The 26,101-nt window shown below is 33.5% G+C and overlaps 1 protein-coding gene across 3 annotated transcripts; it reads right to left on the minus strand.

Annotated features, from left to right (window-relative positions):
* Window positions 1-87: 87 nt before the first annotated feature.
* On the minus strand, window positions 88-24,969 carry LOC6041022 (ATP-dependent 6-phosphofructokinase). Of its 3 annotated transcripts, none has more exons than XM_038266458.1 (7): window positions 24,812-24,969; window positions 24,371-24,521; window positions 18,385-18,881; window positions 9,644-9,752; window positions 8,330-8,518; window positions 3,157-4,442; window positions 88-527 (listed from the first exon to the last, which is right to left on the minus strand). In XM_038266458.1, exons 2-7 carry the CDS (start codon window positions 24,515-24,517, stop codon window positions 386-388), a joined length of 2,370 nt encoding a protein of 789 aa, XP_038122386.1. In that variant the 5' UTR covers window positions 24,518-24,521; window positions 24,812-24,969; the 3' UTR covers window positions 88-385. The 3 variants fall into 3 exon arrangements, with proteins under 3 accessions (XP_038122386.1, XP_038122385.1, XP_038122384.1); XM_038266457.1 differs by lacking the exon at window positions 9,644-9,752 and adding an exon at window positions 17,539-17,647; XM_038266456.1 differs by lacking the exon at window positions 9,644-9,752 and adding an exon at window positions 18,091-18,199.
* Window positions 24,970-26,101: the final 1,132 nt, after the last annotated feature.

A 26,101-nucleotide genomic window follows, 5' to 3' on the forward strand; every position in this document is an offset into this window, starting at 1 on the left:
ATGAGTTATGCATTGTAGAAGAAAAAACACAGCATTCGTAATTGGTTTAAAAAGACAAATTGTGCTAAAAAGTAAGTGGGACTGGCATTGTTCTAATCATACAAATTTAATAAACTAACCGTGCCTCATTGAGTTTGTGAGGAGTTTTGCAGATTTGGATAACACTTTCATATATATTTTTTGTATCTTACTGTGTACTGTTTTGTTCCTATTTTAAATTGAAATAGTGACGTCACTGCACTGATAACGACAATTATTGGCTCCTCCCTCCCTCTCTCTTTGTTTCTCAAACATCGATGATGATAACGCTGAGGTATTTCTTTGGGATTTATCTTCTTCTTCCACTTTGTTCCGGGTGATGATTTCACGCTACCCTCGAAGCATTTTAAGCGACGGGCGAATCCGTGGACATTTCCTCGTCAACGGTGATGTAAAGCCCTTCCTCCTCGTAGGTCGAGTCGTGCTTGGCCAGAATTCTGAGCAGCGGGCGCAACTTCAGCCACCACTGCTGCTTGGGGATGCGTTGCCTGGAAGAAAAAGAGTTTTCAACTTAGACGTGATTCTCTAAAAAAAGTTAAAAGTTGTTTGAATTGATCATAAATTCGTCCATACAAGTCTCCATACAATTTTGGGAACAGTTCATACAAAACAGGCTACTAAAATGTTCATAAAGTTGTGGTGATTACTATGGTGACTATAATAAAATCGACCATAGGGATATCCCCTGATTCGATTCCTTAAACAAAAAGAAGTAACTGTGAAAAGTCGGTGAAAAATAATCATTTCATACAAAGCCGTCTTCTTTAAATCGCTAATAACTCGTCAGGGTTAACTCGGACTGTTTTGCTGTCTTTGACAATGTTTTTTGTCATGAAATTTTACTAATTTTACCCTTAAACCTTAACCGATATGGCTCAAAATTGGCACAGTTACGTATTTTTGACCAAAAAAATCGAGCCAAGGGGTATGTCTTAAGATTTTACGAAATTTTCGTTTTTTTTTGTCACTCCATTCTGCACTCAATCGTAATATTTCGATCGCAATTTCTCGACTCACGATCGAGATTTAGTGATAGTAAGATTTCGATCTAGGTGAAATTCTCGTATGTTTGGCAGATTAAGCGCTCGCTCCTAATTCCATCCAATAGAAACTTGCTTGCTTACTTTCTATTGAGTTATTTTTCACTCGATTTCAGTTGAAAACGCTTTTTATGGGCTTTAATTGCACGTCAAAGTGCTGATATGACAAATAATGACTTACCATCGAGAAAATACGATCGAAATTTTACTATCGATGAATTGCCATCAAAATTTGTACTATTTCAAAAATAACTCAAAAGCATAAAAGTTTGCATAATTTAAAAACTTTAAAAAATACCACGATTTTAAAAATCAAAAACATAAAAATGTTATTTTTAAATTCAAATTTCGAAAAAAAAAATCTGAAAGCTAAAATTTTTAAATTAAGCATTCAAAATTAAAAAAATCAACATTTTGAAATTTCGAACATATTCAAAATTTCAGGCATTTTAAAAATAAAAAAAAAACATAAGTTCGCAAAAAACTAAAAATAATTAAAAAAATATTTAAAAAATATGAATTTTCAATATTTCCAGAACATGGGACAAATAACATCCAAATTTAACATCTTTTAAACTAAAAATGAAAAAAAAAACCTTTTTTTTCATTTTCAAAATTATAGAAAATCATAAAAAATCCAAATTTTTGAAAATGTTGACCATTTCAAAAAAATTAAACATATAAAAATATTTCTAATGCAACAGTGTAAAATATTCTATTGCCTCTAGTTAGGTTATACCATTCTAAAAACGTTACTTAAGCCACCTTTAGGTGGTTGGTGCCTTCCTCACATTTAGAGTGTAAAGCTAGGTAATACCTGAAATCTGGGCTCCACAAAGTTCATAAATAATACTTAAGTGCTTTGTCAAAATATCTGAGATCCGGCCTCCAAAAAGTTCATAAATAACACTTAAGTGCTTATAACTTTTGATAGGGTTGTCAAATCTTCAATCTTTTGAACTCATTGAAAAGGTTTTTCGAAACCCTTTCTAAAAATGTATAACATGACGAGGTTTCTTACAAAAACCACCCTTTTTACAATCTTCCGGACTTTTGTTAAATCGTTTTTTTTAGCATAACTTTGAAGTACTTAACTAAACTTTATCATTTTCAATAGCGACTTATGGAACCCCAAGACGGATTAAATGAGACCAAAATGGTCCAAATCGGGTCAGCCAGTGCCGAGATAACTCAGTGCAAATTTTTTTGATCAACATCCCACCACACACACAGACATTTGCTCAAAATTTGATTCTGAGCCGATATGTATGCATGAAGGTGGGTCTAGGAGGTCTCAATTGAAAAAAGAGATCCTGTATTTAAAAAAAAATCAAATAAATTTATGCATTTTCAAGATTAAAAAAAAAAAAGATTCATACACTATTATTTAATCTATTTTTTTGTTAAATTTTTTAAAATGTTCAAAATTCTTAAAATTTAGCAAATTTCTATGTTTACATTTACAGTTTTTTTTATAGAAAAAAATTGAAAAAATTTTAAAAAAAATCCAGAATTTCAGAAAAAAAATTAAAGATAAAAAAATAGGATATACCTAATAGTCGTTGACAATATTTCTCAAAGTAGATATAAGTCGCCCCCTCCTCCCGCTTTCAAAATCGGCCCGAAACATCAAGGGCAGTATTTAGATTTTTTCAAAACTGATAGCAAACAACTAGACTGGTTTAAAACCATAGCTTTAATTTTTTTAAATTTTGGAATAACAGAATTACAGAATTTTTAAATGCCCAAGTTTTGAAATTTTTTAAGTTTTGAATTTTTGGAATGTTTAAATTTAAGAACTTTTGTATTTTTGAAAAAAAAAGTTTTGGGAAAAAATTGCATGCCATGGTTTCAACATTTGAATGAAAACAGTGTTTTAAAATACATTTGAAACCTGCCCACTTGTTTTGCAATCATTAGTTTTTTTCTGACAAAAAAGTGTTTTAGCGGATTTTTTTTTGCGTTAGGCCGTTTGAATGGATGTCTTGCTCGGACGAACTAATGATGCAAAATGTTTGCTTTGGTCATAGGAATAGTACATACAAAGTTTAATCCAAATAAAAAAAAAGTCACTTACTCAAAGTTGGTGTCCGCGATCAGGTCCTTGAGCGGCGAGAACTTGTACTGCCGGCGGACGAGCCCCAGCAGGCAGGCGCTTTCCGGCGTCTTGGCGCAGATCGACCCGTCCGGCTGGGTGTTGGCCTTCAGCTGTTCGACCAGCCACTCGACGCACTTGGCCGCCATCTTGGTGCCCATGTTACGATCGAACGGAGTCGGCGAACCACCCTGCTGCATGTGGCCGAGCACGTTCATGCGGGTCGAGAACAGACCTCGGCCCTCCTCCGAGTACAGACGGTAGATGAACTCGGTGTTGTAGTTGTCCGAGGCCTTCTCGTTGCGCAGGATCAACCCACGCTGGACGCCGTCGCTCATCTTGGACGCCATGTGGTACACGTCCTCTTGCAGATTCTTGATGGAGAACTTCTCCTCGTAGATGTACGCCGCGTCGGCACCACCGGCCAAACCGGACAACGTGGCCAAATAGCCACAGTAACCGCCCATGGTCTCAATAACGAACACGCGTCGTTTGGTTCCCTGGGCCGACTGACGGATGCGATCGCAAATCTCCGTAATCTCGTTCAAACCAGTGTCCGCACCCAGAGAAAACTCCGTGCCGGGGACGTTGTTCGAGATGGTCGACGGAACGACCACCAGCGGAATACAAAACTCCTTAAAGTTGTCCCGCTGATCGGTCAGCTGGCCAGCAGCATGGTACGCCTCAAACCCTCCGATGATCAACAGCGCTTGAATCTTAAACTCCTTCAAACGAGCGGCAATCTCCTTAAACTTGCCCTCCGGCAGCGTACGCTTCGTTCCCAGGAAAGCACCGCCCTGCCCAACCCATCCGGTCACGTCCGACCACTCCATCTTCTTGATGTTGCCCGAAATCAAGCCCTCGATACCGTCGTGGATGCCCATCACGGTGTCCCCGCGGTAAATGCAGTTACGCACAAACGACCGAACGGCGGCGTTCATTCCGCAAGCCGGCGCTCCGATGTGCATCACGGCCATATTGTAACCGCCAACGCCGCGCCCGTCCTTGTCCAGCGAGCTCTTCGGCGGCTTCAGCCGGGTCAACATCTTGTACGTCTCCAAGTTGCGCGCGAACGAGCGGCCACGCAGCTGCACCGCCAGCTCCCAGTTGCGGTCGGCCATCGCCTGGGCCACGGCCTTGGTCCGCTGGACGCACTCCATCAGCGGGACGCGCACCGCCTGGTTGCCGTCCAGCGAGACGACGCACGGTTCCGTGTTGTCGTCGGCCTCCATCAGGGCCAGCACGGCCTCGGCACCCATGCGGCAGCCCTGGAAAACAATGGGTCGTCATTAGTATTATGTATTATGGGATCTTCGTAGTAATTATTCTCAGAGTTCCTTTCTAATATTTTTTTTTTAATGTCACTCATTGATGGAAATCTAAAATCAACTAATTTGTTCAAAATAAAAAAAGTCAATAAAAATAAATAAATTTTAAGATTTTTTACAAATTTTTGAATTTTTAGAATTTCAAAAATGTTTAGATCTTTTCAATTTTTTAGAATCCTTGGCATTATTAAAAATCTTAGAATTTTTAAAGGCTTAAGAAATAAAAAAATTAAATCTTTTAAAATTTTTTGAATTTTTAAAAGTTTTAAATTTTTGAAAAAAATTAGAATTTTTAAAAATTTTGGAATTTTCAAAAATTTTAGATTTTTTAATAATTTTAGAATTTTTAAATTTTTTAGAATTTTTAAAACAATTAGAATTTTTAGAACTTTTAAAATTGTTAGAATTTTTAAAATCCTTAGAATTTTCGCAATTATTCGAATTTTTAAAATTTTGAGAATTTTTATAATTTTGAGAATTTTTAAAATTTTAGAATTTTTAGATTTTTTTTTAAATTTCAAACTTTTTGGGATTTTTAAAATTGTTAGAATTTTTAGAATCCTTAGAATTTTGGCAATTTTTCGAATTTTTATAATTTATAATTTTTATATTTTTTAATTTATGAAGACTTTTGGAATTATTAAAATTTGTAGATTTTTTTATAATTTTCAGAATCTTTGAATTTTTTAGAATTTTTAGAATTTTTAAAATTTTTAAACATTTTAAAAGTTTTAGAATTTTTTGATTTTTTAAATGTTTTAGATCTTTTAGAATTTTTAAATTTTTGGAATTTTTTAAACCTTAAGAATTTTTAAAATTTAGAATTTTTGGATTTTCTAAGATGTTTGTTCTTTTCAATTTTTTAGAAATTATTAGAAATAAAACAAATTAAATCTTTTAAATTTTTTAGAATTTTCAAAATTTTTTAATTTAAAAAAAAATTTAGAATATTAATTTTTTTTTAAGAATTTTTAGAATTTTTAACAATTTTGGAATTTTTAGAATTTTTAAAATTTTTAGAATTTTTAAAACAATTAGAATTTTTATAACTTTTTAAATTGTTAGAATTTTCAAGATCCTTAGAATTTTTGCAATTTTGAGAATTTTTAAAATTAAAAATAACCTTTTCAGGATGTTTAAAATTGTTAGAATTTTTAGAATCCTTAGAGTTTTGGCAATTTTTCGAATTTAAAAAAAAAAAAATTGAAAACCTTTGGAATTTTAAAATTTTCAGAATCCTTGGATTTTTTTAGAATTCTTAAATTTTTAAAAAGTTTTAGAATTTTTTGATTTTTAAATGCTTTAGATCTTTTAGAATTTTTAAATTTTTGGAATTTTTTAAACCTTAAGAATTTTCAAAAATTTTAGAATGTTTAGAATTTTTGAGAATTCTTGGCATTTTAATATTTTTGTTTTAATTTTTAGAGGCTTTAGAAATTTTAAATTTTATAGATCTCTTAGAATTTTTAGAAATTTAAGCATTTGATTTTTTTTTAGAATTTTTAGAAATTTAGAAAATTTGAATTTTTAAGATATTTTTTTTGAAATTTCTGAATTTTTAGTTTTTTTTTATTTTTTAGAATGTTTGGAATTATTAGAATTTAATTTTTTTTTAGATTTGTTTCAGAATTTTTAGAATTTTTAAAGTTTAGAATTTTGATTTTTTTAGAATTTTTAAATTTTTTAAAGGATTTTTTAACATTTTAAGAGTTTTGAGAATATTTAGAATCTTTAGAATTCTTAGCATTTTAAGATTTTTTTTTATTAATTTTTAGAAGCTTTAGAGTTTTTAAAATTTTTAGATCTTTTAGAATTTTCAGAAATTTTAAGCATTTAAATATTTTTTAGAAAATTGGAATTTCTAAGAAATTTTTAGAACTTTTCGCTTTTTTTTTAATTTTTTATTTTCCTTAAAATTTTAAGAATGTTAAAACTATTAAAAATTTCAAAATTTTTAGAATCTTTAGAATGCTTAAAATTTTTAAAATTCTTGGCATTTCAAGATTTTTTTTAAAATTTTTAGAAGCTTTAGGATTTTTAAAATTTTAAAATTTTAAAATTTTTGTATTTTTTATAACTTTTAGAATTTTTAAAATTTTTAGATCTTTTAGAATTTTAGAATCCTCGGTATTTAAAAAATAGAATTTTAAGATGTTTTAAAATTTAATTTTTTTTAAATTTTTGTTTGAATTTTTAAAAATTAAAGAGTTTTCAAAACAATTAGAATTTTTAGAGCTTTTAAAATTGTTAGATTTTCGAGAATCCTTAAAATTTTCGCAATTTTTCAAATTTTTAAAATTTTTAGAATTTAATTTTTTTTTGAATTTTTTTAATGGTTAAAAAAAAGAATTTTATAAATTTTTCGAATTTTAAAAATTGTTAGAAATATTAGAAGCCTTAAAATTTTGCCAATTTTTCGAATTATTAAAATTTTTAATTTTTTGAGGATTTTTAGAATTATTAAAATTTGTAGATTTTTTTGAATTTTCTGAATCCTTGGATTTTTGTTTTTGATTTTTCAAAGTTTTAGATTTTTTGGATTTTTCCTCAATTTTAGAGAATTTTATAAATTTTTCGAATTTTAAAAATTGTTAGAAATATTAGAAGCCTTAAAATTTTGCCAATTTTTCGAATTTTTAAAATTTTTAATTTTTTGAGGATTTTTAGAATTATTAAAATTTGTAGATTTTTTTGAATTTTCAGAATCCTTGGATTTTTTTTTAATTTTTCAAAGTTTTAGATTTTTTGGATTTTTCCTCAATTAGTTTTAGAATTTTTAAATGGTTTAGATTTTTTAGAATTTTTATGATTTTTATATTTTTTTAGAATTTTCAAAACTTTTAGAATTTTCATTTTTTTCTTGAATTTTTTGATTTTTGTTAGAATTTTTAGAATTTTGAGAATATTTAGAATGTTTAGAATTTTTGGAATTTTAAGATTTTTTTTTAATTTTAAGAAGCTATAGATTTTTAAATTTTTTTTGATCTTTAAGAATTTTTAGAAATCGTATCCGAACTAATTCAAAAAGACAAGAAAAAAGTTGTGGTCTGCTCAGCAACCATCTTGACCTAGTATGATGGACTCTAGAAAAACTTATTTTTTTAAAACAGAATTACGTTAAAAAAAGGCTGAAATAAGTAAAACACTATGTTGAATTTACTTTAATTTCATTTTTTTTCTAAATATTATACTTCTTCTGAACATTTAAAGACTAAAAGCTCAAACAAACTCGAAAACGTAATCTTCGTTCATGGAAAAAAAATGATATTCGTACTACAGCCCAAGTCGTGCATTCCACTTTTTCATAAAAAAATTGAAGTTTTTGAACTTTGTAAATTTTATATAATTGCGGTGAACTTTACGCAGTTGGCCTGGCCGCTTTAACGTTTATGATGTTTCAATGCAAGTTAATGCAATGGCGCACTGCAAATGTTAGTAATGACAAGAAGATGCTAGGCGTTAATCAACCTAATGCATTCTCCAGGATGCCCTCGAAAGACTGGCTGCGATAGATTAGATTAGGTTAGATTAGATTTGTAAATTTTATAGATTTTTTTTTCTCTAATTTTAGGATTTTTAGAATTTTTAAAACTTTTAGAATTTTTAAAACTTTTGGAATTTTTAGAACTTTTAAATTTTTTAGAATTTTTAATTTTAGAATGTTTAAAATGTTTAGAATTTTGAGAAATTTTAGATTTTTTAGAATGTTAGAATTAAAAATATTAGAATTTCTAATTTTTTCAAATGTTGGATAGAGTTTTAAAATTTAGTATTTATCTTATTTTTTTTAATTTGAACAATTTGCATAAACCCCCCCCCCAACTCACCAGCACGCGATCAAACGCACTCGGGTTGCCTCCGCGCTGCACGTGACCCAGCACCGTGATGCGGGTGTCCTGCTGGAGCTTGTCCACCACCACCTGCTTGACCTTCTCGGCCGTGATGGGTTGGCCTTCGCGATCGATAGCGCCCTCCGACACGATGATGATGTTCAACCGCTGACCGGCTGACCGTTCCTGTTTTTTTTGTGAGAGTTTTTTTTTTTGTTGATAACGGCCAATCGGGGAGAGGGTGAAAAAAAGAGTTAGATTAGCTATCGCCGTGGTTAATCGCGAGATTACGAGGGCTGTGTTGTTTGTGGGTTAGTAGGAGCATTTTAAAGGCTTGCTCTTTCGAGAAGCTTAAAATCGTAAAGCGATTTTCTGCTTGTTAGTAGCGGAAAGTAATGATAAGAAAGTTGTAGAAAAATTTTGAAAAGAACAAAACCTTGGGAAAAGTGTGTAAAAAAGCGCGCTAGAGGCAATATGATAAATGCGAATTTGGTGAATAATTTTGAAAACACTTTTTTGTATTGCTAAACCCACGCCGAAACTAATCTACTAAATGGACGAACACATTAAACATGGTGAATTTTGGACTTATAAAAACTATATTTTTACGATATTCATGGAGTATGCACCATGCAACATGATTTAGATGCAAACGACACTCTTGCTGGCAATGTACGATTTGGTCTAATTATGCGTGAATGTGTTCTTGTTGATGAATGTACAATAGGTTTAATTTGTACAAGCTTGGTGGTTTTTATAACATATATTTGTAACATATTAAAAAGTATACTAAAAAGAGTTGCTATTTTTTTTTATTATTTTATTAAACCAAAAAGCATGTACAAACTTTCTAAACAGTTTCAAATGACAATGAGTTTGTTGCTATTTCGTGCTGGATGCAATAATTTGTGAAAATTACTAAACTTTTTTTTTGTTGTCCCGTATCAAAACTTACGCAATTGAGTCTTACTTTGTTTTACTTGTTCCTTTGAACAACGCTACTAGTGTTAGACTTGTAACTTCCCAAAACCGTTTTAAGTATGAGTTATCGAAGGTTTGACCCGATTAACCCTGAAGTGCATTTTTTAAAGTAATAAACCAATGCGTTTTAACACCTTTTTGAACCAAACATTTAGTATCGAGCTATAACTTTCCGAATTAACCAACTTTCCTTTTGGGGTTTGTGGAGACAGGGCAAATTTCAAACCAAATAACGAGATAACCAATTAAAAACTATACTTAAAGAAATATAAAAGGAAGCACTCGAAAGGGAGATTCGGGATGGGAAGCCACCGCGACCTTTATGCGTACCTGGAGAATTTTCTTACACAACTTGTCGGGCCAATTGTGCGGGACGGGATCTTCCGGAATGAACACATAGTCCGCCTCACTAGCTAAAGAGGCCATTATGGCCAAGTAACTACAAGTGGATAGAAAACAACAACGACAAAATGGTTGAACGGGTGATGAGCGAATAATGATGGCAGCAGTATAATAAAAATAAATATGGACGAGACGGGGGTGGGGTTTCAATGGAGGAGACATATTTGCTTACGAACTACCTTAATTTGTTAAAACACTTTTGAGAACTTTCGGAAACTTGTAACATGTGGGACTTTTAGTTAGCACCGAAAACAGTTTCGAACACGAATCCATTTTCACTGTGTTAAGGCACCTCACGAAAAATACTAAATTTAATGTGACGACCTGTGAGAAATGTTTTCCATGGAGTTGTGTATCTGTTGGATTAAACGTCGATAAGATTTACAACGAAGAAAGCTAGCTTTGTTATACATTACATCCAGTTGTACTAGAACAAATCGTATATAAAAGATCCAAGGCTTACGGCAGTTTAGGGATCATTTGGAATCAAGCATAATTTGAAAAAAATTAAAGCAAACCAAGCAAAATGCATTAAAACATCAATACAGTTATGCTATTGTGATAATTTACTGAATATATTTGTTTTCCTTTTTTTTACGAACTTTGGTCTCAACATTCGAAATATGAGCAATTCCATCTCAAATCAGAAATTTTTCTGGTTCTTTTGTACCCGACCCTCTCCGATTTCAATGAAACTTTTTAAACATGTTATCCTAGGCCTATATAAGCCATTTTTGTGTATATGGAGTCAATTGTACTCGAAAATGACATCTGAGAAGGGCGAAAGTTATTTAGATATTTTTGTATTGTGAAATTTAAAAATGACTGTATCCCGAAGGCGTTGCATCGTACCAAAAAGTGGTCAAAGACAAACTTGTAGGAAATTGGACGGGTTTTTTGAAAAAAAAAAAAAAAAAATACACTGAAAGAAAAATACACGCCACTTCTATGGGATTTTTCAATTTTTATGTTTAAAAATTAAATTTTAAGGTGAAGTCACGATTTTTTTTCGTTCAAAATTTTTAGAAAATAGACAAAAATGTTACAAAAAGACTCACAAAAATGCAGGATGGTATGTCTCTCCTAAAAAAAAAAATGCAAAAATCATTTACTAAAACTGTTTTTTTGAAAAGTGGTCTAAACGTCAACATTTTCAAAAACTGATCATGGGAATCGATTCTTCAGACAATTTTACATAAAAGTCTCCATGTTGACCATTGTCCTAAGTCCAATCATTGCAAAGATACAGCGGTTTTTTTTAAAGTGGAAAAAATAGCTTTTTTGGTGATTTTTGGCATTTTCTATATGACAGACTTGATTTTTCAGTCTCAAAAATATTTTTACCGGAAAGCTCGTCCAATTTCCCATAAGTTTGCCTTTGATAGCTTTTCAATTGGATGCATGAACTTACAGATATTAGCTTAATTACATTGCTCATAACTGAAAACAGAATATTTTTTCAGTGTGGTAGAAATCTGGATAGTAAATCAATTTACGTAAATTTTAAAACGAGTCAAATTGAAAAGCTGTCAAAGGCAAACTTGTGGAAAATTGGACGAGCTTTCTGGTAAAAATATTTTCGAGACTGAAAAATCAAGTCTGTCATAAATAAAATGCCAAAAAACACCAAAAAGCTATTTTTTCAACATTTTTATTTTTAAAACCGCTGTATCTTTGCAAGGATTGGACTCAGGACAATGGTCAATATGGAGACTTTTATGTAAAATTGTCTGAAGAATCGATTCCCATTATCGGTTTTTGAAAATTTTGACGTTTAGATCAATTTTCAAGAAAACAGTTTTAGTAAATGATTTTTGTATTGTTTTAGGAGAGACATCCTGCATTTTTCGTGAGTCTTTTTGTAACATTTTAGGCTATTTTCTCAAAAATTGGAACGAAAAAAAATCGTGACTTCACCTTAAAATTTAATTTTTAAACATAAAAATTGAAAAATCCCATAGAAGTGGCGTGTATTTTTCCTTCAGTGTATTTTTTTTCAAAGGTCCTTCCAATTTCATACAAGTTTGTCTTTGACCACTTTTTGGTACGATGCAACGCCTTCGAGATACAGTCATATTTAAATTACAGAATACAAAAATATCTAAATAACTTACGCCCTTCACAAATGTCATTTTCGAGTACAATTGGCTCCATATACACAAAAATGGCTTATATAGGCCTAGAATAACATGTTTAACAAGTTTCATTGAAATCGGAGAGGGTCGGGTACAAAAGTATCAGAAAAATTCCTGATTTGAGCTGGAATTGCTCATATGTAAAAAGTTTCAAAAGCTTTATTGATACAAAATATGCATAAATAAATGTTATGCAATGTGTTCTAAATAATCTACAACTTATTTAAAAAGTGTTTTTTAACAGAATATTTTTTATTTTTATTTTTTTTGTCCCCTGATTTTTTTGGGTAAATTTTAAAGAAAATTGGGTCTTGATTTGACTTGAAACAAAATTTGCATCGTTTCGAAATGTTTAGTATGTTTCTGGAGACAAAAAAAAAAAACATCTTTTGGAACCATATTTTTTTGAAAAAATTATGGCATAAAAAAATAAAACATATTGTCAAACCAAATATCAAAATTGATTTGCTGATGCAAAATTAATTTGCGTCGTTCTCAGGTTATAGCCATGTGGGACCATTCATAATCTACGTGGAAACTTTTTTGGAAATCTCAAAGTCTACCCGCCTTCCTCGTTGATAATTGTCCAAACAAAAAAAAAAATAAATAAAAAATAAAACATCAACAAAAAAATCATAGAAGATTTGTAAAATTGTCTGTCCTCATTTTATTAAATTTTGAAATCAAACCTTATACTTAAAAATGTCCAAAATAAGTGTTTCTGGTATTTTATCATGATTGCTTGATTAAAAAATCAATCAATCTCTGTCCAAAAAACAATATTTTTTTTTCAGCAAAAAATCCATAAAGCAAAAAAATGTTTATCGGGTCTTTTTTTTGGAAAAAAAACTTGAATTTTTCTTCAATCGAAAGAGCAGGAAATTTCATAAAAGTTTCATTTTTCAACCCTAAAAATCTAACCAACAGTTTCCGAGATATCGTCAGTTGAAAATTGTAGGCTTATTAGGTGACACTGAATTTTTTTCACAGATTTAACCTTAAGGGGTTACATACATGTAGAAAATCACAAAATTTCATATTCGTGAAAATTTATTGAATCCAGTAAAAAGATGATTTTATATAACTCCAGAAAGTTTCATGAAGATATAATACAAACATCAAAAACTGACGAGTTTCTATATGAAAAACACAAAAATATTTTTATCTTTTTTTAAAATAAGTTTTTTGAAAATCGGCCTTCGTCATGCACACAGAACCGGTTTAACAAGTCTTCACGTAAATTTTGAGCCGATATGGTCAAGAGAATGTTGAGATATCGTGGCATCCGTTTTTTGAAACTGCTAACTTCAAATAGCTATATCTCGGCAATGATACAATCAAATGTCTTCAAATTTGTTTTGATAATAGCTAAAAATGTATATTTTAATGCCCCGATAACAGATTTAAAATTAAGCTAAGTGTGTGCTCACACCAACCTCTGATTTTTTTTGTCGATTTACATGTATGTAACCCCTTAAGGGGCTGCATTTTAGCTACCAGCAGTCCGATCAACAAAGTTTAAAAGAGGGCTTTTTCAGCTTTTCAAATTTGTTTTTGAGTGATGCTTTTATAAAGTCGATGTAAGTGACCAACGGAGGGACAACATTAACATTGAAAACATTTTTTTCGTAAATGTTTAGCCGATAACAGTGACGATCAGTGTTGTTAGAATATCAAAATATCAGCTCTCAGCAACTATAATTATCCCGAAGGAATATTCATGCCTCAAATACAACTCTGGATTTTTTTAAAGGTCCAATAAACCAAATTTCAAGTTTTTGCTTTTTGGGTGTTTTGAAACCGCCTTGAGTCAGGAGTATTAAAAAACACCCAAAAAGCAAAATCCAAAAATTTTGTGTTTGGGGACTGGCAACACCAGCCAGCAACAGTCAAGTGTTCGGAGCTCTTCAGACTTTTCGATTTTTTCGCCGTAATTTACCGTGATTACCCGCGAGTTTGCTCCTCCAGCATGCCAAGGGCCAGCCGTGGCCGAGGCAGTTCGAGTGCGGCCTCGAAAACCCGCGAAGTTCATCTACCGGCAGAGTGCAGAAAGGTAAACACACCAATGCCGCATCGACCGCCATCGCGCACGGGAGCGTGCCCGGTGACGTCACCGATCCTTCATTTTTACACGTGTCATACCGTCCACGTGAGTCCCCGGTACGGACGAGACAATCGACCCGGGCATCCGGAAGCACTTCCGGCCAGCAGCAGCAGCAGTCCTCCAGCACTACGACGACAACCACTTCCAACGTTCCCACCAGCAACGAATTTGAGATGCTGAGTGGAGATGAAAACAACACCGACAGTGACAGCAGCAGTGCTGGCGACGACGATGACGATGATAAACTTGCGCGCAAGCAAAAGCAGAAAAATGGTAACTCTCCGAAGGAACGACGACCACCTCCAATTTTTGTTTTGGATACGTTGGCTGACGATGTTGACGAGTTGCTTGAGGACTCCAATATTGTCTTAAAATTAGTAAAACTTCTGTGCAAGTGATTACCCACAAGAAGCTGCATTTCGACTTGGTGGTGAAGAAGTTGAAGTTGCGAAACTTCAAATTCTTTACATTTGACCCTGCAGAGAAGGTCCCAGTGAAGATCGTCCTTCAGGGATATCCGGACCGCCCGATCTCCGACCTGGAAGAACACCTGACGGGCGTCAAGGTTAAGCCTCGAGAGATAAAGGTGCTCTCAAAATCGACTACGGATACAGGTACGTACACCTTGTACCGCCTGTACTTCGATCGCGGGTCCGTCAAAATCCAGGACCTACGGCGGATCAAAGCACTGGACGGCTTCTTTGTGACGTGGCGATTCTACACGAAGAATCCGGCCGACGCAGCCCAATGCCACCGCTGTCAGAAATTCGGACACGGCTCAAGAAACTGCAATCTCCCACCCCGGTGTGTAAAGTGCGGTGAGACCCACTTCACCGAAAGGTGCAGTCTTCCGCGGAAAGACCAACTGGGGAAAACGCCCAGCAGCACAAAGCACGTGTCAAGTGCGCCAATTGTGGTGGAAACCACACGGCGAATTTCCGTGGCTGTGCCGCGCGGAAAAAGTACATCGAGGAGCAGGACAAGAAGAAGAAAGCGCCAGCGTCCCGCCAACCTCCGAAGACTTCGAGCTCGACCGCTGCAGCAGCTGGCGGCGGAGCGGCTCCATCGACCAACCCAGCGTTCCCTCCCGGTTGGGGAGGTTCGTACGCTAGAGTAGCCGCTTCTGGGGCGGTTCTCCCCAGGACAAGCTGATGTTACCGGTGATGATCTTTTCACGCTTCCTGAGTTTTTCGCCCTTGCTGGAGAGATGCTCACGCGCTTTCGTGCCTGCCGAAACAAGGCAGAACAATTCCAAGCTCTCAGTGAGCTGATGATGAAGTACATCTACAACGGATAAGCTGCCTTGTGCAGCGAAGTTTTTCGACGTCAATAGACAAAACATACTGTGATTTAGTTTTAAGCTTTTCTATTTCTATCCTTTTCCTTAGCAAATCTAGAAGGTTTTTTTTTAAATTTTTCCTTCTCTTGCCAAATCCATTGTTAGAATATCCAATTACATCAAAATGAATTATAGTGTAAACCATAGTTGAAAGGAACTCCAAAACTCTATTAGGTTATAAGAAATACGGAATTGTAAATTGATTATTTACTGACAAAATAAATTGAATTGAATTGAAAATTTTGTGTTTTTGGACCTTTTCAAAAAAAAAAAAGCCACTATACTCTCGGGTGGTTTTGGTGCTGAGATATTTTTTTTTGTTTTTGTTTTTTTTTTATTTGACCCAATGACACTCCCTCTAAGCGGTGAGATTGGGTTGGTGCAGGGATAATCAATTGATAGCTTTTCTATCACTCATTTGCAACATTGGTGATTATTAATGCCAGTAGCATCAAGACGGTGCACTTTATCAAAAATAATTTAATGTTATTTCAGGTTGTAATTTTGATTTTGCATCTCAATTACTATAGATGTAACAAGAACTCAATTTGTTCGTGTATTTTTTCATAACAATAAAATCAACCCACGTATGTTATTAAAAATAATTGTAATGACAAAAACTGTGTTTCTGATATGGTTCAAAAGAAAAATTTAGTTAAATAACTGTTTTGAATATTCAAATTCAATTTTTTTACTATGTTGAAAAAATATTTATATTTTGGTTCCTGATCTTTCAGATTTTTTAATTATTATTTCAAAAATTCAAAATCATGCCATACATTTCAAAAGTTTTGAAAAAATAATTTGTAGTTTCGAATATTAATTATTAAATGTTAAATTCTAGTGTTTACTTAAACGACCTATAAACGTATGAAACACAATAACTAATAGGACCATTAAAAAAAATTCAAGAATTATTAAATGAATGCTTATGAAGTGACTATTTTGTATCAAAATGAATTAATTTATAAGCCGTTTTCAGAAATTTTGTCAGCATTCAAAAATATTTTTATGTTTCTTTGTTTCACCAATATTTTCTTCAAATGCGAAAAAAATTTCGCAATTTTTCATCTAAAAGTAGTAGTTAAAAATTAACATCAACAAAAAATACATATATATTTCATTATTTTTGTTCAAAACACCACTTTAAAAAAAACCATAGCTCCGGAAAAATGATTCTGGGGCAAAATAAGGCTTCTTTCAACATCGGTAATACACGGTTGAAAACCAATTTTTAATAATTTAAAATTGTTTTTTTTTACAAATTGCAAAAAATCTTACCAAATTTTATTTAGGTACAAACATGATTGTGGTTCTGGATTGATATTTCAAAAATAAAAAAAAGTTGATTTTTTTTCCCTAAAAATCATGTTTTTTTTGCAAAAATCAAAAGAGCAACACTGCTAGCTAATGGATGCCTTTTTTGGGACATAACTCATAAGTGTTTTTTATTGGTGTACCACAAAACTTACAAAAAAAAATTAGAAAAATAGAAAAATGGTAATTTTTCAGTCCCTAACCTTTTAACATCAGACGAAACAAACTCTTCTTGTCCTTACTCCGATCACGAGACTGCCATCAAGCCGTTGTTTGCTCAATCAAACCCTAAGCGACATCAACACATTTCACTCTCAAGCTCAGCTACAAACACCATTCGCTTCGAAAGTCCTTGCATAATTCGTCTGATGTGGTGGTTTGGTCTGGCGATTTGAATGTTTGCAAATATATAAATCACAGATGAAACGGTCGGCGATGGCGATAAGAACGTGGAGGTCGAGATAAGCTTCACTGTAAAATGGTGTGTGAAAGTGACACACATGTGCTAGACGGGAAAAGAGCTACAGAACAAGGAAGGAAACAAACATCAACAACACGCTGTTCAAATAAAATGCACACACTGATAGCGGATGAAAGTGATATCGCGAATGCGCTCTTGATTGGCACTAAGTAGCTTGAGACTGTCTCGCGCCCGCAGAAATCTGCAAACTTTTGGCCTCTCTTGTTCGGTTTGCAACCGAAGACGCGCGAGAGAGCGAAACTGTTTCGCGAATGAGCACAAAAGAGAACGCGCAAAAAGGTACCGAATCGCTATTTTGACGGAGAGAGATTTTTGCAGATTTCGCGTGCACGGAAAGAGCAGAACGTAAAATAAATCGTAATAAGCTAGTAGAAAGGCGTGTCGTGAGCGTGCGCGTGTGTGTGTTTGGTTGATGCATGGGAAGGATGGTGGATAGAGAATTCTTGCCTGTGACAATTGCTCGCAGAGCCGTTCGGGCCAATCTGGTTTGGGTGGATCTTCGGGAACGAAAATGTAATCGGCCTCAGCGCACAGACCGGCCACTACAGCTAGGTAACTGTGAGAGATTTTGGTTTTTAAGGTGGGTTTGAAATGAAATGTTTTTTGTTTTGTTTAATTTTGATCATTATCGAATTTTGAGTTTAGTCTAGCTTGGGTTCTCTTCTAGACCGGATTCGTCACGACGAAAGTTGCTTTAGACACAGTCGACTGATTTCGCGAACATGAAGGTGGAGTGTGGCAAACATCTAGTCTCAGATTTACAACACAAAAGGAGAGAAATAATAATACAAGTAAAATAGTACAAGAGTTTGTGATAGCAAGAGTAGAATGACATGTTTTTTTTTCGGGGTAGATCAACAATTAAGTAGTGAAGAAACGTGAGTGAAGGGTAGAACACAACTTCAGGGGTCACATTCGCTGTTAGACCTTTCGAGGGTAGTTTTTTTTTTAAATGACAAACATCTTTTGAGAAGTGGAGTGCGGAAGGGGGACTCTTGCCTGTTCTAGTTTGGAGCAAATCTTCGCCTCCCAGTCGTGGGGAGGAGGCGATTCTGGAATGAAAACATAGTCAGCTTCGGAAATGACACCAGCAACCACTGCAAGATATCTAAACGAGACGAGATTGTTACAATTGGTCACTTTTTTTGGGGGGCCTACTTCTAACCACGTTGCTGGGTTGGTGTCTTGACTATATGACTATGTTGCTACTCGCGGAATTTTGCTTCGTGCACGATTCGACTTCAAAATATTCGCGGCTAGTCTAACCGTATATCTCTAAACAAGTCAACTCACCCACAATGTCTGCCCATGACCTCCATGATAAACGTACGCTGATGCGAGTACGCCGTACTGACGATGGCATCGATGGCCTCGATGATCCGGTGCAGGGCCGAATCCGTTCCGATGGTCATGTCCGTACCGCAGAAATCGTTATCAATCGAACCGACCATGCCGGCAATGTGCAGCGCCTTGTACTTGAGTCGCTGCTCCTGGGTGATCTTGCCCTCCTTCAGCAGCTCGTCCAACAGGCTGGACCACTCCTGCCGGAACAGGTTCGCACCGGTCAGCGAACCGTCACCACCGATCACGACCAAGTTGGTGATGCCACGGCTGACCAGGTTGAGGGCGGCCTGCAGACGACCCTTACGCTCCCGGAAATCGGTACAACGAGCGGAACCGATCACGGTACCGCCCCGGTGGATAATACTGGACACCGAGGACCAACCGGCCTCGATGATGTTCTCGCCGCCGTCCACCATGCCCTGGTAACCCTCGCGGATGAAGTAGACCTGTGGGGGTTTGAGAGCAAATTAACTTTTATTTGAGATTTTTTCTTGTATCGTTTAAAAATATTTAACCAAGAAGAAAACTTGAACATTTTTGTGAAATTTATCAAAATTTAAATTATATTTATGAGCAAACCCTTCCCACAGCATCGCACCTCGGGAGGCATAAAAAACTTTAGCTGATTCCAAATTAATCATTCTAGAAATTTACAATGTTATTAATTGGCAGGGAATTCACTAAAACTCAACTCTGTCGATTGGAGCATGTTCATTTTGGGTTTGTTTAATTTTTTTTGGTTTTTTTTTTTAAATTTCGACGCAAAAAAAATGATGATAAAATTTGTTTTGTCAATGGTAGCAATTTTTGAAAATAAATAAATTGTAAAACAAGTGGACTGGTATAAAAAACATTTGTGAAGAATTCTAGATTTGATGAAAAAAGGTCCTGTAAGCCAAATTTTTAGTTTTTGCCTTTTGGGTCTTTAAAAATTACCTTGCTTGAGTCAAAGGTATTCAAAAACATCAAAAAATTCTTAAAATTCTTTAAAATTCTTCAAATTCTTCAAATTCTTCAAATTCTTCAAATTCTTCAAATTCTTCAAATTCTTCAAATTCTTCAAATTCTTCAAATTCTTCAAATTCTTCAAATTCTTCAAATTCTTCAAATTCTTCAAATTCTTCAAATTCTTCAAATTCTTCAAATTTTTAAAATTCTTAAAATTCTTAAAATTCTTAAAATTCTTAAAATTCTTAAAATTCTTAAATTTTTTAAAATTCTTCAAATTCTTCAAATTCTTCAAATTCTTCAAATTCTTCAAATTCTTCAAATTCTTCAAATTCTTCAAATTCTTCAAATTCTTCAAATTCTTCAAATTCTTAAAATTCTTAAAATTCTTAAAATTCTTAAAATTCTTAAAATTCTTAAAATTCTTAAAATTCTTAAAATTCTTAAAATTCTTAAAATTCTTAAAATTCTTAATTCTTAAAATTCTTAAAATTCTTAAAATTCTTAAAATTCTTAAAATTCTTAAAATTCGTAAAATTCTTAAAATTCTTAAAATTCTTAAAATTCTTAAAATTCTTAAAATTCTTAAAATTCTTAAAATTCTTAAAATTCTTAAAATTCTTAAAATTCTTAAAATTCTTAAAATTCTTAAAATTCTTAAAATTCTTAAAATTCTTAAAATTCTTAAAATTCTTAAAATTCTTAAAATTCTTAAAATTCTTAAAATTCTTAAAATTCTTAAAATTCTTAAAATTCTTAAAATTCTTAAAATTCTTAAAATTTTTAAAATTCTTAAAATTCTTAAAATTCTTAAAATTCTTAAAATTCTTAAAATTCTTAAAATTCTTAAAATTCTTAAAATTCTTAAAATTCTTAAAATTCTTAAAATTCTTAAAATTCTTAAAATTCTTAAAATTCGTAAAATTCTTAAAATTCTTAAAATTCTTAAAATTCTTAAAATTCTTAAAATTCTTAAAATTCTTAAAATTCTTAAAATTCTTAAAATTCTTAAAATTCTTAAAATTCTTAAAATTCTTAAAATTCTTAAAATTCTTAAAATTCTTAAAATTCTTAAAATTCTTAAAATTCTTAAAATTCTTAAAATTCTTAAAATTCTTAAAATTCTTAAAATTCTTAAAATTCTTAAAATTCTTAAAATTCTTAAAATTCTTAAAATTCTTAAAATTCTTAAAATTCTTAAAATTCTTAAAATTCTTAAAATTCTTAAAATTCTTAAAATTCTTAAAATTCTTAAAATTCTTAAAATTCTTAAAATTCTTAAAATTCTTAAAATTCTTAAAATTCTTAAAATTCTTAAAATTCTTAAAATTCTTAAAATTCTTAAAATTCTTAAAATTCTTAAAATTCTTAAAATTCTTAAAAATTTTAAAATTCTAAAAATTCATAAAATTCTTCAAATTCTTAAAATTATTAAAATTCTTAAAATTATTAAAATTCTAAAAATTCTTCAAATTCTTAAAATTCTTAAAATTATTAAAATTCTTAAAATTCTTAAAATATAAAACATAAATAATGAAAAAAAAAAAACAAGCCGTGGTCTGAACACTTGAGTGAAAAAAGTGTTTCACGATGCTTTTTACATTTGTAGTTCCGTTGTTTCGCAATCATTACTTTTTCAAAAAAATGTAAGATTTGTCAAAAACTAAAATACAAAAAAATACGGTACCCTAGGTCTAACATTTTGTAAAATTTGCGAAAATTCTAAAGATTTTTTACTATACCCAAACATGCTAAAAATTATTCTAAATGCAGGAAAAGTGCATTTTAAATTGATTCAGCTGCCTGGCTCGAATTTCTATTCAAATTAAATAGTTTTTGAAAAAAAAATTCTGCTCCCTGATTTTTCGGACCGATTTAGAAGGAAGGGGACAAAAACTTTTGAAAATGTTTGTACCAGCCATAGAAAACATAAATTCTGTTACGATACCGAGTAATGCGAGGTGTTTATCGTAACAAGTATCTTTTATTAAATCAAGTAACAATTATAAGTAATTAATTAAGAGCATAAAAGATGCGAATTTTCCGGAGTGAAAATTAACATATTTTTTCTCTTTGAAAAACCATTCTTAAAAATAAAATTTAAATGTCGAAAACCATTATACTTTTTTTTTTGTAAAATGCATCGTTTTCATGTTTTCTTTATTTAAATGTTAATTTAAGTGAGAGACAAGATGATATCCGATGTTTTATAAGTGTCCATGTGTGCATTGCTGATAAAAATATAAGCTGATATTTTTATATATCAGCCATTCCACGTCAAACAGGAAGTCTCCAAATCAAAAGTGCTCCGATTTGGCTCAAATTTGGAGTGGGGGTTCCTTGGCCCAAATAATGAGACCCGTATTTTTTTGTTTGGCGGTTAGGGTGGTCCTATCCGAAATAGGGTGGTCCAAAAAATGGCATTTTTCGTCGATTTTCGCAAAAACCACAATTTTCAAAAAATCATATCTCCGGAACGGCTGAACCAATTTTAGAGCGCCACAATTCAAAAGAAAGGTTATTAGTTGGGCTTTTAAGCAAAAATATGTTGAGGTCCAAAAAAACTAGCTGAATATTTGAAAAGGTCCTATGAAAATTTAATTTGCCGATTTCAAGGTCACGGGACCAAAGAGCCCATGTCTGAAAATATTTTTCCTTGATTCCTTGTAATATTTTACATAACATATCAAAAATTTGCGGATATCCATTAACACGTTTCGGAGATATGATTTTGTTAACATAAAAACTGGGTTTTTCGACGCGCCGCGCGCAAAAAAGGGAAAATGACGATAACGGGTAAAAATCCACTTTTTTCACTAAAACTGCGATAACATAAAAATTTCAGCGAAGACCTATACATGTCTGGGTACCAAAAGTTGCGTCTTTCAATTACGAAAATTTGGGTACCCAGACATGTATAGGTCATTGCTGAAATTTTAAAGTTATCGCAGTTTTAGTGAAAAAAGTTGATTTTTTGCCGATTTCGTCATTTTCCGGTTTTTGCGCGCAGCGCGTCGAAAAATCCAGTTTTTATGTTAAAAAAATCATATCTCCGAAACGTGTTAATGGATATCCGCAAATTTTTGATATGTTGTGTAAAATATTACAAGGAATCAAGGAAAAATATTTTCAGACATGGGCTCTTTGGTCCCGTGACCTTGAAATCGGCAAATTAAATTTTCATAGGACCTTTTCAAATATTCAGCTAGTTTTTTTGGACCTCAACATATTTTTGCCCAACTAATAACCTTTCTTTTGAATTGTGGCGCTCTAAAATTGGTTCAGCCGTTCCGGAGATATGATTTTTTGAAAATTGTGGTTTTTGCGAAAATCGACGAAAAATGCCATTTTTTGGACCACCCTATTTCGGATAGGACCACCCTAATCGCCAAACAAAAAAATACGGGTCTAATTATTTGGGCCAAGGAAAACCCACTCCAAATTTGAGCCAAATCGGAGCACTTTTGATTTGGAGACTTCGGGAGCGTTCTTTTATTACGTAACGCAGTAGGGGGGGGAGGGGGGGTCGGAGGCCGTGTTACGCTCCATACAAAATTTTTAAAATTTGTATGGAAATTTTGTTACGAGGGGAGGGGAGGGGGTCTAAAAGTCCGATTTTTCGCGTTACGTAATAAAAGAACGCTCCCTTCCTGTTTGACGTGGAATGGCTGATATACGTGTTGAGCTTCGCATTGCTCCTCAACATTGATTTATTTTTTAACAGATGATTTCTTGGCAATTATCGGTCTGACTTTCAATGTAAACAAATAAACGATCTTTTGAATAAAAATATCTTTTTGAAAATCAACCATATGAAAGGAGTCAAAATTTGATATTTGAGACCTTTTCAAATGTGATAGATAATTTTATTGTGCCTTTAAAAAAGGCTGAAATATTTTTTTTTGTGGGCAGTTAAGGTTGAAAAAGATTAACAATCTTGTTCATTGATTGACACATTCATTCTTTTTCAATGCGATTTTAGCATTTTTTAACAGAGAGTTTAATTTTATATTATTTAAAATTGATTCGAATTGATAGCAAACAAAACATGTCAAAAATCTGCAAAACTACTCTTTTCTTTAAAAAATCAATGGTTTCCTGCTAGGTATTTTCATACATTTTAAATTGTTTTTTTTTTGTTTTATAAAAAAATTTTTAAAATAGATTTGAGTAATTTTTAAATAGTAATTTTGACTTTTAACTTTAAATTTATCTCAACTCAATTCCCACCACAATTTTTTAAATTGGCCAGAATAATTGCTCCTTGGCGATACATCCCCCAAGTAACGGGTGTGCCATCATCGTTCCGTAATTGCCTCATGACCTTTCTTCGTACTTTAGTGAAGATCTCGTGCCGCGTCTGAAGTCACAAGGGACGCTTCCCAAAAAAAAGTATGAGAAAACGATTTTTTTGGTTCTTTTTCGATTGTCTGCCGGCGGGTGTCGGGGCCTGTTGACCGTTCCACATGCCACCAAGGTCAAACCATTTATCAGCGTCGGATACCCGATTTCGTGATGAAACAATTGACATGATTATTATTTGGTGGGAGTTTTTCTGGTTTTATTGGGATGGTATTCGAATTGTTTTGAAAAATAAGGATTTTTAAATTTTCCATAAAAAGGACTCAACAAGCAGTCCTTGCAATTAGTACGCATGGCATGCTACACCCACCCAACAACGCCTACTACATGACAGATGTCCTTTCAGTGAAAGTGATGCGAGAGAGAGATAGAGAGAGCTATGCTCGTCTATGAATTAAAATAACCCAATCGTTGTCGTACAGCAAACCTTGGCCACTAGGCCTTAATGTGTGTCTCTATCACGACCATCGACTTGGCCTACTTGGACAGTACGACAAAAATTCGAAACTCTCGGAACGCGTGCTTCGCCCCAACACAAAAAATGTTAAGGGGAAGGATATTTTTAGACGCGACAGACAACCTAGACGGCTGCTGGCAAACGAGGAAGTGGTGTGTGGCTTCTTACCTTACATCCGACGTAAATGCCCATCCGGACAACGGCGCGGACGGCCGCGTTCATGCCCTGGGAATCGCCTCCGCTGGTGAACACGGCAATTCCCTTGCCCTTGTGTGCACCATGTTGGATGAACCGTTGCACCGGAGCCGAAGACATTCTTCTGCAAAGTTTGGAACGAAAATATTTTTTTCTCTTTTAACTCTTTGATTGAGGTCACTTTTTGGTGCACTAAAATATCACTGAAATTATCAGAAAACTTTCACTTTCACTTAGGAACCACCCTGGTCCTTCCGTTCGTGACCAGGACCTGTCGAGGAGTGTAATTTTCCTTTTGCACTGATGCCGTAACCAGCGACTACTAATCAATGCGTCTAAGCTAAGCCACTCTCGCGCCTCGACTAAACACGCCGCACTTAATAAAATCCACTACTCACACTAAACTCTTATTACCTTCAAAGGTTCTCACTAGAGTACGATTAAAATTTGTCCAGCGAAAAAATCTGGCTGCTTTCGGAATCAAACGGAGAGACAATCTGGAGCTGGCCCGCGAACACAACCGACTGTGCAGACTTTTTTCGACTAAAGGTTAACGAGAATGACATCTCAAGGTGACTTTATATCAAGCTTCCCAACCAAATGGCGACCCTGTGAGTGGCGAACTCAGAGGAGAAACCATTAATTAAATTTTGAATTAAAATTTTCTCATGAAAATCGCATTTTTCTCCTGAAAAAACTCCCCCAAAAATTGTTCAATAATTTTCTTCAAACTTTAAAAATGAACCAAACGTCACGTTCCATACAAAAATTCCCCACATTTCATCAAAACCAATTGTTAAAATTCTTCCCCGCACCCGCGTCAAACCGCACTCGTGTCAAACTCGCTGGGCACTCGCGAGAGTACCGTTTGCGCGTCGAAGAAAAACTGTCAGCGCGAAGCTTTTCCGCGAAAGCTTTCTCTCGCCCAACTGTTTACCCCCTCTCTCACCCAGCTCTCTCGCCGCTGCCACCGACTAGAAACAGATGTTTGGTCCTTTATGTAAACAAATTTGCGTTTGATTTGAGAGAGAGAGCGGAGGGTGGAGAGCATTATGCGGTTGCCATGGTGATAAGACTGAAAGTTTAGAAAAATTTAACGATTTTTTATGCAAAAAGCAACAATGACGAAATGTTGCGTTAAAAGTTGACTTAATTGATGACTAACTATTTCAAAGGAGTGACATCATGCTTTAAGCTGCGGATGGGGGAGGAAGAAAGGCAAGAAAAAGAGTTGTGAGACCGGCGTCGCGGTTTGTGAGAGGAAATTGTAGAGGGAGAGAAAGGGTGAGCATAAAGCTTGGGAGAAAGATCGCGCGTGCATAAAATCACGTGCTCGACGCGGAATGGTTTGTTAACCCTTGGCTCGTTTTACATTTTTAAAATTCTTGACTTTGAATGAAACAAATTTTTTAAACATCAGTTCTGCTTAATTTGTTGAAAGTAACATAAATTCTTCGTATTTTGGACTAGCTTCTTTAGTGATCGTCCAGTTATTCGATTCCAGTATGTAAAGTTTATAATGAAATCTCCAAATAAAGGGTTAAACACAAAAAGAAGCCCCAATCATTTACAGGTTACAATTTCATCATCTTTGTTTAATGTTTCTGGTTTTCGCTTTCGGGGACATCATTCGTTGAGGTTTCTTTTGCTGCCTCCGAGGAACGTGCAATTTTACAAGTTTTCGAACAGGGAATGAATCATTCA

The sequence above is a fragment of the Culex quinquefasciatus genome, chromosome 3 (assembly GCF_015732765.1).
Source record: "Culex quinquefasciatus strain JHB chromosome 3, VPISU_Cqui_1.0_pri_paternal, whole genome shotgun sequence".
Classification (NCBI taxonomy): Eukaryota; Metazoa; Arthropoda; class Insecta; order Diptera; family Culicidae; genus Culex; species Culex quinquefasciatus.